Source organism: Electrophorus electricus, chromosome 21 (assembly GCF_013358815.1).
Source record: "Electrophorus electricus isolate fEleEle1 chromosome 21, fEleEle1.pri, whole genome shotgun sequence".
Taxonomy (NCBI): Eukaryota; Metazoa; Chordata; class Actinopteri; order Gymnotiformes; family Gymnotidae; genus Electrophorus; species Electrophorus electricus.
Genome location: NC_049555.1, coordinates 12,062,120 through 12,081,147, shown reverse-complemented (window position 1 = coordinate 12,081,147; position 19,028 = coordinate 12,062,120). Strand labels below are relative to the sequence as shown.

General features: G+C 43.8%; 2 protein-coding genes across 2 annotated transcripts; both read left to right on the top strand.

Moving 5' to 3' along the window:
- The first annotated feature begins 12,996 nt into the window (after positions 1 to 12,996).
- On the top strand, positions 12,997 to 13,943 carry LOC118240456 (arylamine N-acetyltransferase, pineal gland isozyme NAT-10-like). The gene has a single exon (XM_035521064.1). The coding sequence runs from the start codon at positions 12,997 to 12,999 to the stop codon at positions 13,855 to 13,857; it is 861 nt and encodes a 286-aa protein (XP_035376957.1). The 3' UTR covers positions 13,858 to 13,943.
- Positions 13,944 to 17,183: 3,240 nt separating this feature from the next.
- LOC113576722 (arylamine N-acetyltransferase, pineal gland isozyme NAT-10-like) lies at positions 17,184 to 18,582 on the top strand. Its single transcript, XM_035520860.1, has 2 exons — positions 17,184 to 17,259; positions 17,439 to 18,582. The coding sequence occupies exons 1-2, from the start codon at positions 17,255 to 17,257 to the stop codon at positions 18,304 to 18,306; spliced, it is 873 nt and encodes a 290-aa protein (XP_035376753.1). The 5' UTR covers positions 17,184 to 17,254; the 3' UTR covers positions 18,307 to 18,582.
- Positions 18,583 to 19,028: the final 446 nt, after the last annotated feature.

Genomic DNA, 19,028 nt, shown 5'->3' with positions numbered 1-19,028 from the left:
ACTGCTTTACTAACATGCAATATGTAACATAGATGGCTAAATAACTATATAACTTAATAACAATAGTAATAACTTAAATGTGAGTGCTAAATTGAATGTAAATGAAATTTTAAAAAGTAGTTTTCACGCACCCAGGCACACACCTGGGTCTTTAAGGTACCATAATTTACACTGCTTTGGGACAAAAATCAAGTTAAGGAAGTGTTCAGGGAACTGCCTGTGGATCAGACATAGATCAGGGAAAGGATATAAAGTGATATCTAAGGCTTTAAGTGGTCCTTTGAATGGAAGAAACCTGGCGCAACCGTAATCCTTCATAGGGCTGGCCGTCTGGCCAAATTCCAATGACGGAGTGAAAGGAAAATACAGAATTTTTCAGAATGTAACGTGGATGTTCTTTATGTTTGGTGGTCTCAGCAGTGGCCTCACATATAAAATCAAGTTTGAGTGCCAGCATGTAGCTGCAGCAGTTAGCAGTGTTAGTTCCACAAGCACACTGTTAGCAGACGTGGAAAAAGCAAAATGAAAAAAAAAAGAAATTAAAAAGCTGATGTAAAGAACGACTTGCTTTCCAAAGGCAAAGTGCTTCTGCGACCAGTGGAGGCAAGCTTAGGCTCGAGGAAACATTTTTTCTGCTGTAACAATCTCCCACCTGATGCATCTAGACAACACCTGAACACATCAGGTTAAACATTATTTAAGTCTTGAATGCTTTTCATGAATAAGTAGCCTATATGCATGTATGTGTATCTGTATGTGTATGTGACAACGATTTGCATTGTTCTGTAATTCTCTTCTTTATGCAAGAGTCGAAGCTTACATATATATTCCCAATGTCCCCCTATGTATTTAATTATAAATTCCTGTTTCTGTGCCAGAGGTTCCATAAGCACAATTCAGACCCTTTTTTTCATAAATGATGCCCCTGGAAGAAATAGAGCTAAATGATATTAGCTCACAGGTGAATATAGATAACTAACGCAACAGAAAACTAAAGGTTGTGAGTTATCATAACCTTTACCCCAGTCAACAGGACAGAACAAATTACAGTATGATATTTGGTGCCTATAATGCCCTAACAACAAGATATTTGTGCCTTTTCCACTGAAAGCCTATTCAGACGCTTGATCTTTATGAAACACTACCACCCAGAGGTGGTTAGAGTAGCCAAAATCTGTACTAAAGTAAAGTAAGAAATATATATTTGTAAGAGTTAGCACCAGCACCAGAGTTAACCACACTACTAATCAGGCTTGATGCCCAACAGCTGGGTTAAACCTTATATAAGCCCAGTGACCCAGACACTCACTGCTGGGTCTTTGCTAAAGTTTTGAGCCAAGCTCCTAGCTGGTAAGTTCAGGTATTGGGGTCTGTGAGCCCTTGTGCTACACCTCATTACTTCACTGCGAGGGTGTCGGTATTTTTACACCTCCTCTCTCCAGTCTTCCTCTCTAGAGTCTGTCTATCTCCCGAGGCTTCCCTTAGCTATTCAAGTTCCTCCACCTTTTTTTCCCCTCCATGTGTTCTGGTTTAGTTTGGGAAGTTTTAGTTTGGTTTTCCCCAGTGCATCAGGGTTGTCATTCTTCCCGTGGTGTCCTTTGTTCTCCATTTTTTCCATGCTCAGTGTGGTGTTTATTTTTCCTTTTGTTTTACCTGAGCCAAGATCTAACTGTTCTGCACACAAGCCTACCATCATTAGAGCGTGGTTACCCAGAGCGTGGCTACCCAGTAGGCTGTTGGTGTCATCACCTAGCTAACCTGGGTTTGGGCCCACCTTACAGAAAGACCCAGCCATGGACCCAGCTCAACAGTTAGATCTGGAACAGGTAAAGGTGGCTCTGACTAATCAGGGGGTGACTGTTGGTTGACATGAACAGGCCCTGCAACAGATCACCTCTCAGTTGCAGGTCCTGACAGACCCCCTGACACGAACATGAGTGCCTCCGGCTGCCCCTAGTTAGGAGGCAGCTGGGGCTGTGGCAGCGGCAGCAGCAGAACCAGCCCAAATCCTGCCTACCTCGCATTCAGAGCCATTGCTCCCTGCCCCTGAGCAGCTATGCTGGTGAGGTGGGAGGTTGTAGGGGGTTTCCCCTTCAATGCCATCTTGGTTCCACACAGGGTGAGCAAAGGTGGCGTATATCTCCTTTCTGACTGGGTGCACTCTGGCATGGGCCACCCTGGTCTGGGTCTGCAGCAGAGTTGAATTGAATTCTGCACCGTGGCCACTGAGAGTGGATGGAAGCCCACAGTGCTGATGGCTGTTTTCCACCAGGGCCTCAGTGAGGAGCTTAAAGATGAATTGGTCCACTGTGATACTCCTGCCTCTCTTGACAACCTGATCGATCTGGTATTGGGTATTGACAATTGCGTGTTGAATCAAGAGAGTTCCACTTTATTGAGGAAAGCAAAGAGTATATATGTGTTCTAAATCTACAGGATGATGGGGGGGCGGGGGGGGGGGGGTGAGGCATGTTCTAAGGGTCTACGTAGAAAGGAAAGAGACAAGGTTAGTAAAGATTAGATGTTCTCTGCATGAACGAGCCATGAGCTGTTCCTGTGCCCACCATGAGCCACTCCTGTGCTTAGAGAGAGACGGAGAGAGAGAAAGGGAGGGATAAAGGAGACAAGAAAAGGGAACAGATGACCTCGGGCGACCAGCTCGCGGTCAAGCTGCCATGCCATGGCTGATAGGCAGAGACCTTGTATTGGGTGCCTGAAGACAAAAAGGCTCCAGTATCTAACACCTCCCCCTTTGATTCCAAAGGAATCACATATCAGTATATAGACCTTTCTCATACGCAGGCACCAAGGCAACATTAGCATGATTAATCACAGAGGTAGAAATGTGAGTTATGAAAGAAGACAACAGTGACAATAAGCAGGGTCCACAAACAAGAATCAACACAATAATCAGGAGTATGGGAAAACATATGTTTATGAGCCAAGAACCCCAAGGGCCAACAAGGTCAGTTAACCAATTAAACCAAGAATCATCGGCAGGTGGAGGCTCAGCAATAGTGGTCTTCATGTGCGAAATGATGTCAGTAATGTTGTTATAGTAACTAGGGATGTCAAAGCAACACGTTTCATTAATGACCTTGCAGACGCCTCCCTCCTTTGCCAAGAGGAGATTTAGAGCTAGGCGGTTCTGCAAGACAGGGGTACGGATCTTATCTACCTCATCATTGAGCAATGCCAAGACGTTTTCAGTCCTATTGGCTAAATTAAGTTTGTGCCATGCCAAACCATTAATTTTATTAAGGGCTGCAGTAGTTCCTCCTCCCAGGAACAAACTCCAACCCACGTTCACTCCAGGGTTAGTCCATGGGTTGGCCAGTACATACCCACCATACCTATTAGGGGTGCCAGTAATTACAGACCTTTTATCCCTGTTAGATGTCGACTGCGAACGTGTATATATGACCAGAGATGGGATAGTTAATGCTGGGGTACAAAATCCATCAAAGGGAACTTGATGACAGGTATGACTAACAATCAAAGTGGGTAGGCTGGAGGATTCCATCCTACTGCATACCCACATGATAGCTGCAGATGCTCCAGGGCCCAGGATCGCAGGGCAAAGAGACGGTGTGCCTGTTATATTATTTATTGTGCATCTGCCCAGTCCCGCGCCTAATGCCCATACCTCATTTTTCCACAGCTTGTGGCCTAAAAATGGACCATCAGGTAAGCCTTCAGAACATAAACAGGTGGTACCTGTCACAGGTAATACTGCTAGGGTCATATTTCTGAATTTGGGGTAATACCATTTACTAATGCCAGTGTCGCTGTCTGTCCTGTGGTCCGGCCATGAGCCACCATCCAAGGCCCATGCGGGGAGATTACCCCTGGCAGCTACTGCCTTAGATACATTTAGCATAAACCCTACTCCCATATTGATTTGACAGTCTGATGTATTATGATTAAGTGCTGTTGCCATAACAACATCTACTGGGACCGGTACCCAGGGTGTATGGAATGCTTGACATTCCAGACAGTCCTTCCCTGGCTCCACCTCTCCTGCTGCTACCAGGGAGACCACACAAGCTAAATTACCATTACACTGTTGTTGATGACTCTGAAAGCCCACTATCCCGCCTTTTGTACCTTTTGAGACTGAAAATAATGCCAATATTATCACACGAATGGGGCCCATTATTCCTATAGTAAGGTTTTGCATGAACTTTTCAGGAAAACAAGGACCAAAGAGTCTGCAAAAGGATGTTAATAGGCAGATAGGATATCTATCAAGTTATAATACCAATGCTAAAGTGTATTGACATACAGGGCCAAGGAGTACTTCCTTGGTGTGTGGTGCAGCCGAGGGCCAGTCCCTCAGCATGAAATCATATAACAAATTTTGTACTATATGTGAATGTGTTTAGGTGCATTTTGCTTGTCGGACGCGTCAGCTACTGGTGATTTCTTCAGCCGGCTGGCGTGTAGCCACTGATCCTGATATTAGCACAACGTTTTGGGTCACTGCGATCACAGTTGTTGGAGGTCCGTACGCAGCTTCACCAACTTTCCGAGGGTTCAATGATTTGACCAAAACAGTGTCACCTGGAATAAATGGATGAGTAGGCTTGTCTGCGGGAAGAGGGAGAGCGCAAGAGACATTACCATGCATGCTGTTAAATTTCTCAATCAACATTTGGTGTTGATTGAGAATCACGTCCATGTCACTTGAATGAGAAACACCTAGGTTACCTCTGACCCATTGGATGGTAAATGGTCTACCAAAAATGACCTCGGATGGTGACAATTTGTTGGTGACACTGGGCGTCATTCTGATCTCACACAACTCCGCTGGCAGTACATCTACCCCCTTCTTTCCTGTTTCCATCATAGCCTTTGTTAACCTTTCTTTCATGGTACGATTCATTCTCTCAACAATGCCAGACAACTGAGGATGATAAGGGATGTGAAACTTCCAGTCAATAGTTAGGTAGGTGCATAGTTTCTGAGTTACCTTGGAAATGAAACAGGATCCCTGATCTGAATCCGTTACCTGAGGCACACTGTACCTCAGTATTATCTCCTTGGCTAGGATTTTAACCACAGTGCGGGCATCTTCCTTAGAACAAGAAAATTCCTCAGTCCACTTGGAAAACCTGTCTACAATCACCAGCAGGTTCAACTGACCACAAGGTGGCATGTGAGTAAAGTCTATCTGTAGACACTGAAAAGGATATTCAGGAGCCGGCAAGGCATCATGTTTGGCTTATGTTTTACCCTGCTTACTTCTAGCACAGGTTAAGCAGCTATCTAGGAGGAGTTTTACAGTTTTACATGTTTCCGGTAAACAAAACTGTTTTTGAATGTTAGCCGTCACCCCCCTTTGTGCGACATGTGAAATCCCAAGAAAATGACGCACAAGAAATGGCAAAAAAGATTTAGGAAGGGCGATACGCCCCTCCGGGTCACAGATCAGACCATCTTAATCAGGCCTACATCCTTGATCAGCCCAGTGAGAGCAGTCCTATCGTGTGCCCTGAGCTTGTAAGAAAAGCAGATCGATATCAGTCGGTACCAAACAATGAGAAAACATGGAGACAGCTTCACATGTCGATGATACAGCGTATGGGCATGAGGGGGCATTAACAGCTGCCCAACATGCAACCTCGTCAGCTAAGGCATTGCCAGATGCCGTGTCAGATCCAGAGGCTGTGTCATGACCCCTGACCTTTACGACAGCCAGCCGAGCTAGTAGTGTACATGCAGACAAATGTGCAGACACTAGTCATGAATTAGCAATGGGCTTACCGTCTGAGGTGCGGAACCCCCTGGAGTGCCAAATCTTACCGAAGTCATGAGCAACTCCAAACGCATAACAGGAATCAGTATAGATGGTTGCAACCTGATCCTGGAATAGATGACAGGCCCTGGTCAACACCATCAGTTCAGCTACTTGAGCAGACCTGTACGGGAGAGAGTAACCTACCAAATGAGGTTGGGCAGAAAGCAGACAGAATAACCACAGGAAAATTTGGAGTCAGATGGTTTAAGACATGAGCCATCTGCAAAAATGTGATAGCCACCTTCAAGCGGTATGCTAGAGAGATCAGAGCGCATGCTCGAGGACTCAAGGATAGCCTCCATGCAGTCGTGGGGCACAGAGTCATCAGAATGATCTAGCGATGTCAAAAGCGATCGCAACAGATTAGCAGGTGAACTCGTCATATGTGATTTAATGGCAGAGGATGGCCTCATAGCCCGAACGCCGCTGTGCCATGTGCTGTGTTTGAATGTTATTCATAATATTAATAACTTGATGTGAAGTGGGATGAGACGGTGCCAATTTCTCTGCATCAGTGACCAGCAGGGCTGAGGCAGCCAGAGCGCATAAGCAGGCTGGCATGCCTTGAACGACTGAATCAAAAGTTTTGGAAAGGTAGGCCACAGAGCGATTACTGCCACCGTGCTCCTGGGCCAGGACGCCCACGGCTGTGGAGCCGTTTTCAGAAACGTAAAGGTGGAAGGGCAGATTATTGTTTGGTAGGCCAAGTGCTGGAGCAGAGCACAAGGCTGATTTCAGAGTCCTAAATGAGTGATACATGGCCTCAGTCCAGACCAACGTATCAGGACAGTCTTTTCCACAACCCTGCCTGTGGACTTTATCATGAAAGGAACAATCAGGCACCCATTGGCAGCAGTAGTTAATCAGACCCAGGAAACTCAGCATGGCTTGTTTTGTGCTGGGCAGAGGGATGTCACGTATGACTGCCCGATGGTCACCTGAGAAGCGGCGTTCACCACCGGACAGCAGGAACCCCAGATACATGACAGCTTGCACCACTGGAGCTTAGATGGTGAAACCTTAAACCCACATAATGCCGGATGTTTCAGTAGTGAGCGGGACCCCATCACACAGTGCTCCTGCATTGTTGATGACAAGAGGATGTCATCTACGTAACTGATAACAACACATTCCTCTGGAGGGACACAGGACACCAACGTGTCTCTTACAACAGCGGAGAACACAGCCAGTGAGTCCAGGAAGCCCAGCGCCACGTGTATTGCCTACCCTGAAATGTAAATGCGAAAAGTGGTCGGCTGTCCGGGTGGTACAGAGAAAAAGGCAGAGCAAAAATCCACAACTGTAAAATAGTGATGGTGTGCAGGAATAGCGGTTAGAATGGAAGACATATCAGGCACCAGCGGGGCTATAGGAGCTACTATGTCAATAATGCGCCTGAGACGTAAATCTCCATCCCTTGCCACCCGGTTTCCACACCGGGTTTACAGGTGTGTTGTAGAGTGAGAAGTGGGAATGATTTGGCCTTGGGCGAGCAGTGAGTCAATGATAGGTGACAGACCTGCTGCTTTTTCAGGAGATAGTGGATACTGTTTACAGTAAACAGAGGTACCGTGCTCGAGTCGAGCCTTATAGGGAGGACAATCTATAAACCCCACATCGTTATTATGGGTGGCCCACAGTGATATAGGGATGTCTTCTAGCTCAGGAAGTATAGAGTGGTCTGCTGGCACTTAAACCTGCAAACTGGTTCGGATCAGTGTCCGTGAGGGTCTCAACCTGTGGGCACCCCTATTGATTAGATGGCGGTGGGAAAGCTGGGGCAACCTGCCAATTACCAGGATATTGAAATCTGTCCTTGGGCTGCTGACTCTTTCCATCATCATTCTTTGACTATGACTTATCCCACCGTTTCTTACGGCATTCATGAGCAAAATGACCCTTTTTTGGAAATAGTGGCACTCCAAGTTCTTCTTAAACTGGGTGCTAGCCACGGCACGGACTGGTTTCTGTATTGTAATGGGAAGGGCACCCGCAGCCTCTAATTCGCGCACCCTAGAAGCAAACTCAGTTACACCGCAGAGTTTTTGCATGTTGAGGATTCATATTTTGCAGACAAGTTGATACGAACAGGTTCCTGTCTGACTCCGAGGTTGATCCAAGGCCTGTCTGCTCAGTCCAGGCCCTAGTAAAACGGGAGACAAACACTGAGCACAGTTCATCAGGGCCATACCTGCAGTTGGTTGCCACATAAATGTTTCTCCGAGAGGCCTGTAGTTTAATTAGGAATTCCCTCTGTTCCTGATAAAAGGTGTCAACGTTAGTGTGCTGTGCCCAGTAATAAACATTGGCTCCATCGCATTTCGAATTTGGGAGGGTGTCGTTACTAAACAACAGTGACTTAATGCCATTAATCAGCTCCTCCTCAATAAACCTGTGCTTTAAACAATGCATCAGAATGGTCCTGAAATCAGGTCCTGTTAATTGAGCATATTTGGTGCATCCCTTTAAAGCATCCACAAATGCATGAACATTAGTTGGATCAGGTAAACTTAAAAAATATTTTTAATATCAGTCATGCTAGGAGGCATAACTTTACACAGTTTCTCAGCCAGCATCATGAATGGAGCAGAAACGTTCAGGGGGGCTGGAGCCATGCCCTGAAGTCTCACCCTGCTGTAGAGAGGCGAGGTTAGGATGGAGGGCGGGTGTGGGCTTACTGTCAGCTCCTCCTCCAGAAGCCCCCCTCTCAGCTTCCTGATTCAGCTCAGACATGTCTGTGGCATTTGGCACAGAAACATCTGCCTGAGCAGGAGCCTGTCTTATCAGTGCATGCTTCACAAGCAGAGGAGGGGATCCTTTCAGCTGTGTGGCAGCAAAAACAGCTATTTCAGACCCAGGCGTCTTATTGGGTTTTATCCCCTGCACCTTGTCCGACACCGGCTTGGCCTTACTCCAGTCCTGCCAAGAATTCTTCATATACTGAAAATCCCAGCTAGGGTCCCCATATCCCTCATAAACAAACATAGCACTGACCGCTATATACTCCCTTTCAAACGAGCCTTTACATGGATAGCGTCTAAACCCAGCACATTCAGTCCAACCAGCCAATCAATGAATGTACGGATCACAATGTGAGCCCAAACCACACCGAAACATCCAATACTTTGGGGTTTCCCCCTTTTTTGGGTTTTACATAACTAACACCGGAACATATGGGTCACCCAGCAAAATAACAACCAGTATACAACTATACAAAGAGCGCTCAAATAGGTACAGAGGAGGGAGGGTTCACCAATAAACAGTAAATTGCATTTCAATAAGTCTCAGGCAGGATAACAAATCTTTACACAGTGTACACAAAATTCAGCTCGTGCCAATAAATGAGTTTTCTTCCACCTTTTCAACAGGCAGGATAACAAATACAAAATTCAGCTCTTGCCAATAGATGAGACTTCTTCCACCTTTTCAACAGGCAGGATAACAAGTACAAAATTCCACATTCAGCTCGTACTAACGGACGAGACATCATCCACCTTATTTGAGACAAAAATACACCTAAACTAAATTTAAACTAAATTTAAGCACAGAGATACTGAGCAGAAAGAAGACACATTAAACACTAGGGTGTCACTTACCTGCGCAGTATCCCACTTCTGACCCAAACTGTTAGAAACTGGTTCAAAGTGATCAGTCGTTCAGGTTCGATCTCCAGAGATTATAGCACAGAGATTATATGTATCCTATATCTACTATCTAAATCTACAGGATGATTGGGGGGGTGAGGCATGTTCTAAGGGTCTACGTATAAAGGAAAGAGACAAGGTTAGTAAAGATTAGATGTTCTCTGCATGAACGAGCCATGAGCTGTTCCTGTTCCCACCATGAGCCACTCCTGTGCTTAGAGAGAGACGGAGAGAGAGAAAGGGAGGGATAAAGGAGACAAGAAGAGGGAACAGATGACCTCGGGCGACCAGCTCGCGGTCAAGCTGCCATGCCATGGCTGATGGGTGGATGAAGATAAATTCAGATAAAACAGAATTTCTACATATTGGCCTGAAGTCCAAAATTTCAAGTTTTAAACGGTTTGGACCTTGGTGCACTTTTTGACTCCTCACTCTCTTTTGAACTCCACATCAAGTCACTGGTCAAAAACACCCTTTTTCACCTCTGTAACATTGCTAGGCTTTGGCCCATGCTCTCCATACAAGACACTGAGACCCTGGTTCATGTCCTCGTCACCACCCATCTGTCATGGAACAATCTTCTCCCACGAGTCACGTGGTTTGGCCCGCCACGTGCAGTGGGAGGGTCTTGTTTGTTTGTTTATTGTATTTGTAACCACACCTGCACAAACCTGCACCTGGTTAGTGTTTTGTCTTTGTGTATTTACACTCCCTTCAGTGTGTGCAGCGCGGTCGGTCGTTGCCTTTATTCATGTCGTTTACGTGCTTGTTCAAGTTCACAGCGTTAATGTTAAACGTATTCGTGTCTGTTTTCACTGTCAGTGCCCGTGTTTGTGTTCATCGTTTACGTTATATATGAGAGCCTTTGTCTTCCGTCGACAGAGTCTGTGCGTCCTGCTCCTCGCCCTTGACTACTGAAAGTCACTCTTCGCTGGCATCCCAAACACAACCATCCGCTCACTTCAATATGTCCAAAACTCAGCGGCAAGAATCCTCCTTCGTATAAGGAAATCGGCCCACATCACCCCTAGTCTACATCAGTTACACTGGCTCACCATCCCTGAACGCATTCAGTTTAAAATAATAACATAAAACATAACTTCTCTTCCTATTCATATTTGTTAATTAATGTGTTGATTGTGTCAATTAATGTCTTTTTTTCTCTCCATATTTGTCATTGTAAAGTGACCTTGAGTCTATGAAAGGTGGCATATAAATTAAACTTTATTATTATTGTTATTATTTTTATTTTATTTTTAAAAATTTTATTATTATAAATGTAATGAAGTCCCACACTGGAAAATGTTCACGCAGGCTGTTCACGCTGGCTGTAGCAGGTTACTGCCCACCACTGCCACCACCAAATGGACATGTTATACCAGCAACGTGTCTGACTTTGGTAAAGGAGGTCGGCGGCTTAAATCCTGATCAGGGTGTGTCCAGTGTGGTCCCTTTGGCAGGCAATAAACCTGAGACCATGCATCAAGCTCAGCATTAGAGCTGGCAGAAAAGGGCTATAGAGATAGATGTGGCAAACCTGAGTCATAGCAACATCAGGAAAAAAGAACAAGAAACCCTTGAGAAATACCCAGTGTTGAAGGCCAGAAAAGGATGGGCCCTTGTTTCCTCTCAAGGTTTCATGCTCTAGAGAGTTTTTCCTTGCCGATGTCACACTTGGCTTGCTCACAGGGGGTCCAAGACATGTGTAAAGCTGCTTGTTTTTTTTTTTGTTTTTTTTACAGCTGTTGTATAAGGGCTATATAAATCAATTTGACTTTGATTTTGACTTTAAATAAAGATATAGAAAAAATGAAGGGTGAAGGCTGTAAACTGTGAACACAGGAACTGTGGTTCCTGTGCTAATTGGATCACTAGGGGCTGTAACCTCCCAAACTGGGAGAGTGGCTCCAACAGATGCCAGGAACACCATCCAGAAGAGTGCAGTCCTGAGAAGAGAAAAAGTGTACAAAGTACAAAGTACACTAGATGTGAGGTCATGCTGTCCTTCTCTTCAAAAAGAACACTAATAGTTGAAATTGTTTTTCTTCTTGCACACCAATTGTTTGTTTAACATAGACAGTTTCATTTCAACACTGCTCACACCACCCACATTATATTACGTATAACACAATATATCAATAGTGTGAGCAGGAATTATTGGGAGGGGGGGCATATACCCTGCCCTCGCCCTCGCCTCCACCCCACTCCATCCACCCAAAAACTACACACATGGACATGTATCTTACCCAGTGACACACTAATGTAAGTATGTCCCTAGTGGGAGTGTCTGGCCTATTGGAAGCCTTCTACTTACTGACATTGTACCATTAAATAGATAAATAATTTAGGTGTTAATTTAACACAGGGGATTTGTATGCAGGGCTGTGGATTGAATATTGACAAGTGTTCAAGGGTTAACTCCTCTTATACAGCACCAGCCGTTCTATCAAGCCGACAGTCTCTCTTCTGTCTTCAGACTCCTTTCACCAGCATGACTGCTCTCTTTTTAACTTCCACTCAGAAGTAAGTTTGTATGAATGTCTACAATACACAATGTTTCTTAGTTCAATTTTTAAATATTAGTTCAGTTTTTAAATACTAGTTGTGCCATTTGGATCAATTTCAAATATTATTTTACTAAAGTGACAGTGAAATGACTTTTGTACATTTACATTTATAGCATTTAACTGGCACTTTTTATCCATAGCGACTTACAATTATAAACAATTTGCTATGCAAATATATTTCTAAAGGTGCTATTGACATTAAATTGTCACCCATCCAATCCACACATGCAAAGAAATCAAACCACAGATGTCCATAAATTAAGTTATGTGTAATAATGAGAAATGACACGCTTGTTGAAATTGATTTAATAATAAATTAAAGCTTGTTGGTGATGACAGCTTCAAGACGCCTCCTGTATGGCATCCAAGGAGTTCAATTTTGGTCTCATCTGACCAGACTCTATTCTCCCAGTATTTCACATGCTTGTCTAAATGTTGTTGAGCAAACTTTAAACACGCTTCAACATGCTTTTTCTTCAGCAATGGAGTCTTGCGTGGTGAGCGTGCATACAGGCCATGGAGGTTGAGTGCATTACTTATTGTTTTCTTTGAAACAATTGTACCTGCTGATTCCAGGTCTTTCTGTAGCTCTCCAGAGGTGGTCCTTTGCTCTTGGACAACTCTTCTGGTAATTCTTTTCACTCCTCTGTCTGAAATCTTGCGGGGAGCCCCTGGTCGTGGCCAGATTATGGTGAAATGATATTCTTTCCTAGAGAAGAGGGGGAGGAAACCGTTGATCCTGAATAAGCTGTTTGGATCAATTTCATATATTATTTTACTAAAGTGACAGTGAAATGAGGTAGTGTGCAGCCTTGTTGCTTCCACAGCTATGTTCGCATATCTCCACGCACACATTGATTCTCTGATGGATGCTCTCCTGAAGAGCTTTGCCTTTTGTACAGTAGCTGCATTCAGGGCTGTCCAGTGCACTGTAATATCTGTGGTGTGCTGATCAGTTTGTTTTCTTGTCCCTTGTAGAAGTATCATGGACCTGAAGGACTACTTTAGAAGGATTGGGTTCAGTGGCCGGTATGAGAAACCTGACCTGGCCACGCTCTCCACCGTACACAAGCTGCATGTGCTGAGCATTCCCTTCGAAAATCTCAGCATCCACTGTGGAGAGAAGATCACTATGGACCTGCAGGTCATCTATGACAAAATTGTTCGCAGCCACCGTGGAGGATGGTGCTGTGAGAACAACTTCCTCTTCTCCTGGGTTCTGAGAGAGATGGGCTACAAATACACTACACTGAGCTCCAAGGTCTTCGATACATTTAACAATGACTTCGACGACATGGATTCACATTTCATCAACATGATCGAGATCGATGGCAAGCTGTACATCGCTGATGTGGGTTTTGGCACATGGGGTCAACTCTGGCACCCAATAGAAATGATCGCAGGCAAGGACCAACCTCAGCCTCCAGGGGTGTTCCGCCTACTTAACGACGATGAGCGGTGGACCCTGGAAAAAACGGGGAGGAAACCGCTGATCCTGAACGAGGCCTTCGCCAACTGCAGCCTTGCCAACCAACACCTGAAGAAGACCGTGTACAGCTTCACTTTAACGCCACGCAGCCATGACTATTTTCTGAAGAAAGCCGAACACCTACAGACCAGTCCTGAGTCTTTGTACACCAAAAAATCCATCTGTTCCTTACAGCTTGCCACAGGCTTCAGAGCTTTGATTGGTTGGACCTACATTGAGGTCAAATTCAACTCTGAAGATGATGTGGACCTCACTGATATAAAGGACATACCAGATAGTGAGGTAGAGATTGTACTAAGGGAAAAGTTTAATGTTACTTTGCTAAATAAACTAACACCTAAAAACAAGAAAATATAGGAAATGATTAGGGCATGTATTGTGTGTTGTGCTTATTTTTTAAAAATCAAATATTCCTAAACATTCTAAAATTACCGATCCACATTTAACTAATTTATATATTGTACTTGATTGCATATTAAGAGGATAATGCACAATTGCATATTATTTTATTTTCTTGGCTATTTGAAGTGTCTTCGTCTAACCATAGCAAAGAGTATGATTTATATTTTACTAAAAAGAGAAAAATAGAGTACTTTGTTAATTTGAATCTTCCTAATCTGTACAAATAAAGCTTCACAATGGTGTTGAAGACCTTGCATGTCAGTTGTTTGCAATTGATTTGATTCTGCCATGACAGAATCATGCCACACAGCTGAACAGCCCTGGTTCAGACTACATTCATTCAATTAACCATAATTTATATATATATATATATATATATATATATATATATATATATATATATATATATATATATATACTCAAACAAATCTCCTGTGTTAAATTAAGGACAACATTAAATGCTTTATTCTCCAGTGTTGACTTGCAGTATGTAATTCTGGCATGGTGTACAAAAGTCATGAAGACAAGTCATCCTGTCCTCTTCAAAAGGACCACTAAAGTTGTTCTTCATTTTGGTATTTCCACATCATTGTAAACTTCCTAACTGACTAATATTTAGAGTGCAGACAAACTGACAGAAAGGGTATGAGGAAATATTTTCTGCCAATAAAATACAAGGTATGTTTAACAAGCACAGTGACCTAGGTTTCATTTCAGCTTGGGGGCGGGGGGCGGGGGGTGGGGGGTGGGCATTTTTGGGAGAAGGAATTTGGGGGGGGGGGCAAACTAGTGAACTAAGGCACACTGCTGTTCCTCACTAGTGATACATATGATCCATTCAGCGTTTTCTACAACGGCTGGTTATGTTTAATTGAATATCCGTGCAGAACTGCGTCAACTCTTCGCTTGGCGCCCATTACTTTCCTAGAATCGCTTCATGTATAAAACATTTGCGCTACACAAGATGTGTTTCTTGCGTGTTTGCGCTGATGCACCAAAGACTTGACTTAATATGGACTGTTAATGTGTGAGGACGGTGATTTGCGCCTTTTTCTATAATTCTCTAATTTACCGCAGGGTGTCGTCAATTCACGCTCTTTAATAAATGTTACGTATGGGACTACGCATGGATCGATTCCACCGTACATATACGCCCAATTTTCCGCCAAGAATTTCTTAATAAGTATTAGTTTATATGCCGGAGGTTCACAATTTTTTTGTTGTTGTTATAAATGAGGCCCAAATAGAGCTAAATGACATTAGCCCACAGGCGAACATAGATTACTAAAGCAGTAGAAAACTAATATTTCTGAGTTACCGTAACATTCAACGCAGGCAACAGTACAGACGTAATTACAATATGATAAACTGGGCCTATAATTCCTTAATAACAAGGCGTCTGTGCGTGTACCACAGCAGAAAGCCTATTCAGATATTTGATCTCTACCAAACACCACCACCCAGAGGTGGGTAGAGTAGCCTAAAACCACTCAAGTAAAAGTACTGTTGCTTTTGTGATATAACCTGGGTATTACGATGGTATTACCACAGGAAGAGGGACAGGTTTTTTTTAATTTACCCCATTATATTCGTCAGCGTTCCTTCCAATATGTGTTAAAATAATGTTTACATTTTGTACATTTTGCCACAACCTGTCAAGTGTGAGAGGGTTGGTGAAATCCTTAAAGATGATCACCAAGTGCCGACACTTTGTTTCAGTAAATTAGACAACTGGAGCGTAACCGACACAATGAACATGCACATTTTCCTGAGCGGGACTCAAATGACATTTATGAAAAGTAGGTTGCAATATATCATTTTCTTTAAGGCTCACCTATCTCCTTATTTGAGTCCCATCTTGATCCTGCCCCTCAGCCTAAGACCCTGACCCCCAAGGTGGAGGCGTCCATGTATTTTTTTTTGGGGGGGGGGGGGGGGGGGTGGCTCTATGTACCCACTTTGGGCCCTCAAGGCCCAGTAGTCCTGCCCCATGGAACATGTGGGGAGGACTAGGGGCCTGAAGGACTACACAGGGGCTTCACTTTCTCAGTGTTCCCCTATGCTACAGGCTCCAAGCCCTGGCAGGGAACACAACAGCCCGTTTCCAGGCCTCGGTACGCTCGGGGACATACACACCGCGTCCAGTGTGCTTGGTGACACACACACATCGCGTCCAGTGTGCTCGAGGACATACACATCGTGTCCAGCGTGCTCGGGGATGCACAGACCGTGTCCGGCGTGCTCGGGGAAGCACAGACCGTGTCCGGCGTACTCGGGGACACTCAGGCCGCGTCTGATGTGCTGCAGGACACACCATCAGCAGCAGCCACACCCCCAGACCTGATGCTGATTGATGCTGTGTCCCTAGACCCATCACCTGCCACAGCTATGCATCCGGACCCCGCGTGGAACATCTTCTGGACCTCCCGTACCCACTGTAGTGGAAGGAAGCATTTCGAGCTCAAACAAGCTGGTAGACTGGGTATGAGGCGATCTGTTAAACCAATGAAATACAAGGTATTTGTTTTACATGTACAGTGACCTAGGCCACGTCCCCTCATTCCCCCCCAAAAACTGGCCTATTGGAAGCCTTCTACTTACTGACGTTGCACCATCAAATAAATAAATATATGAATAAATAAAAAATACATTTATATATATACATATATATATATATATATATATATATATATATATATATATATATATATTGAATGGGTTTAGTTTTATTTGGGTTTAGTTTTATTTGGGGGATTTGCATGCAGGGCTGTGGATTGTACATTAACGATTGCTAAGTGTTCAAGAATTAACTCCTCTAATACCGCACCAGCCATTCAGTCCCATCTGTCATGGAACGCTCCCGCTAGCCACGTGGTTTGGCCAGCCACGTGTAGTGGGAGGAGCTGTTTGTGGCCACACCTGCACTGTGTATGTTTAAATGTATTTAAACCCGTGTCAAAGTGTTGGTCATTGTGGATGTAACGTGTTAATGTAAGATTAATGGTATTTCAGTCATTATTAAACGTGTGCGTGTTCATCGTGTTTGTTTAATGTCAACCATGTTCATATTCTGCGTTTGTAATACGTGTGACTGCCGTTATGGTTTTGCGTAAATAAATGTTCGTCCACGTCACTGAAGTCTGCGCCTCCTGCCCGCCCCCCCGCCCTTCGCCACTCGGGCCACCAAAAGTTACACCGCCCACATTCTTACTTAAACAGCATGACTGCTCTCTCTCTAACTTTCTCTCAAAAGTAAGTTTGTGTGAATGTCTAAAATACGATGTGTTTCTTAGTTCACTACTTATGCTGTTTGGATCAATTTCATATATTATTTTACTAAAGTGACAGTGAAATGAGGTAGTGTGCAGCCTTGTTGCTTCCACAGCTATGTTTGCATATCTCCACGCACACATTGATTCTCTGATGGATGCTCTTCTGAAGAGCTTTGCCTTTTGTACAGTAGCTGCATTCAGGGCTGTCCAATACACTGTAATATCTGTGGTGTGCTGATCAGTTTGTTTTCTTGTCCCTTGTAGAAGTATCATGGATCTGAAGGACTACTTTAGAAGGATTGGGTTCAGTGGCCGGTATGAGAAACCTGACCTGGCCACGCTCTCCACCGTACACAAGCTGCATGTGCTGAGCATTCCCTTTGAAAATCTCAGCATCCACTGTGGAGAGAAGATCACTATGGACCTGCAGGTCATTTATGACAAAATTGTTCGCAGCCACCGTGGAGGATGGTGCTGTGAGAACAACTTCCTCTTCTCCTGGGTTCTGAGAGAGATGGGCTACAAATACACTACACTGAGCTCCAAGGTCTTCGATACATTTAACAATGACTTCGACGACATGGATTCACATTTCATCAACATGATCGAGATCGATGGCAAGCTGTACATCGCTGATGTGGGTTTTGGCACGTGGGGTCAACTCTGGCACCCGATAGAAATGATCGCAGGCAAGGACCAACCTCAGCCTCCAGGGGTGTTCCGCCTACTTAACGACGATGAGCGGTGGACCCTGGAAAAAACGGGGAGGAAACCGCTGATCCTGAACGAGGCCTTCGCCAACTGCAGCCTTGCCAACCAACACCTGAAGAAGACCGTGTACAGCTTCACTTTAACGCCACGCAGCCATGACTATTTTCTGAAGAAAGCCGACCACCTACAGACCAGTCCTGAGTCTTTGTACACCAAAAAATCCATCTGTTCCTTACAGCTTGCCACAGGCTTCAGAGCTTTGATTGGTTGGACCTACATTGAGGTCAAATTCAACTCTGAAGATGATGTGGACATCACTGATATAAAGGACATACCAGATGGTGAGGTAGAGATTGTACTAAGGGAAAAGTTTAATGTTACTTTGCTAAATAAATTAACACCTAAAAACAAGAAAATATAGGAAATGATTAGGGCATGTATTGTGTGTTGTGCTTATTTTTTAAAAATCAAATATTCCTAAACAGTCTAAAATTAACAATCCACATTTAACTAATTTATGTATTGTACTTGATTGCATATTAAGAGGATAATGCACAATTGCATATTATTTTATTTTCTTGGCTATTTGAAGTGTCTTCGTCTAACCATAGCAAAGAGTATGATTTATATTTTACTAAAAAGAGAAAAATAGAGTACTTTGTTAATTTGTTGAATCTTCCTAATCTGTACAAATAAAGGTTCACAATGGTGTTGAAGACCTTGCATGTCAGTTGTTTGTATTTGATTTGATTCTGTCATGACAGAATCATGCCACACAGCTGAACTCTGAGGTTAGCCCTCACTCCTCCTGTGAAGGGTGATGGGGAGAACAAACTGGTTCCTTGGACCGATAGCCCTGGTTCAGACAAGGTGAACATTACATTCATTCAATTAACCATAATATATATATATATATATATATATATATATATATATATATATATATATATATATATATATATATATATATATACTCAATTAAGGACAACATTAAATGCTTTATTCTCCAGTGTTGACTTGCAGTATGTAATTCTGGCATGGTGTACAAAAGTCATGAAGACAAGTCATCCTGTCCTCTTCAAAAGGACCACTAAAGTTGTTCTTCATTTTGGTATTTCCACATCATTTCAAATTTCCTAACTG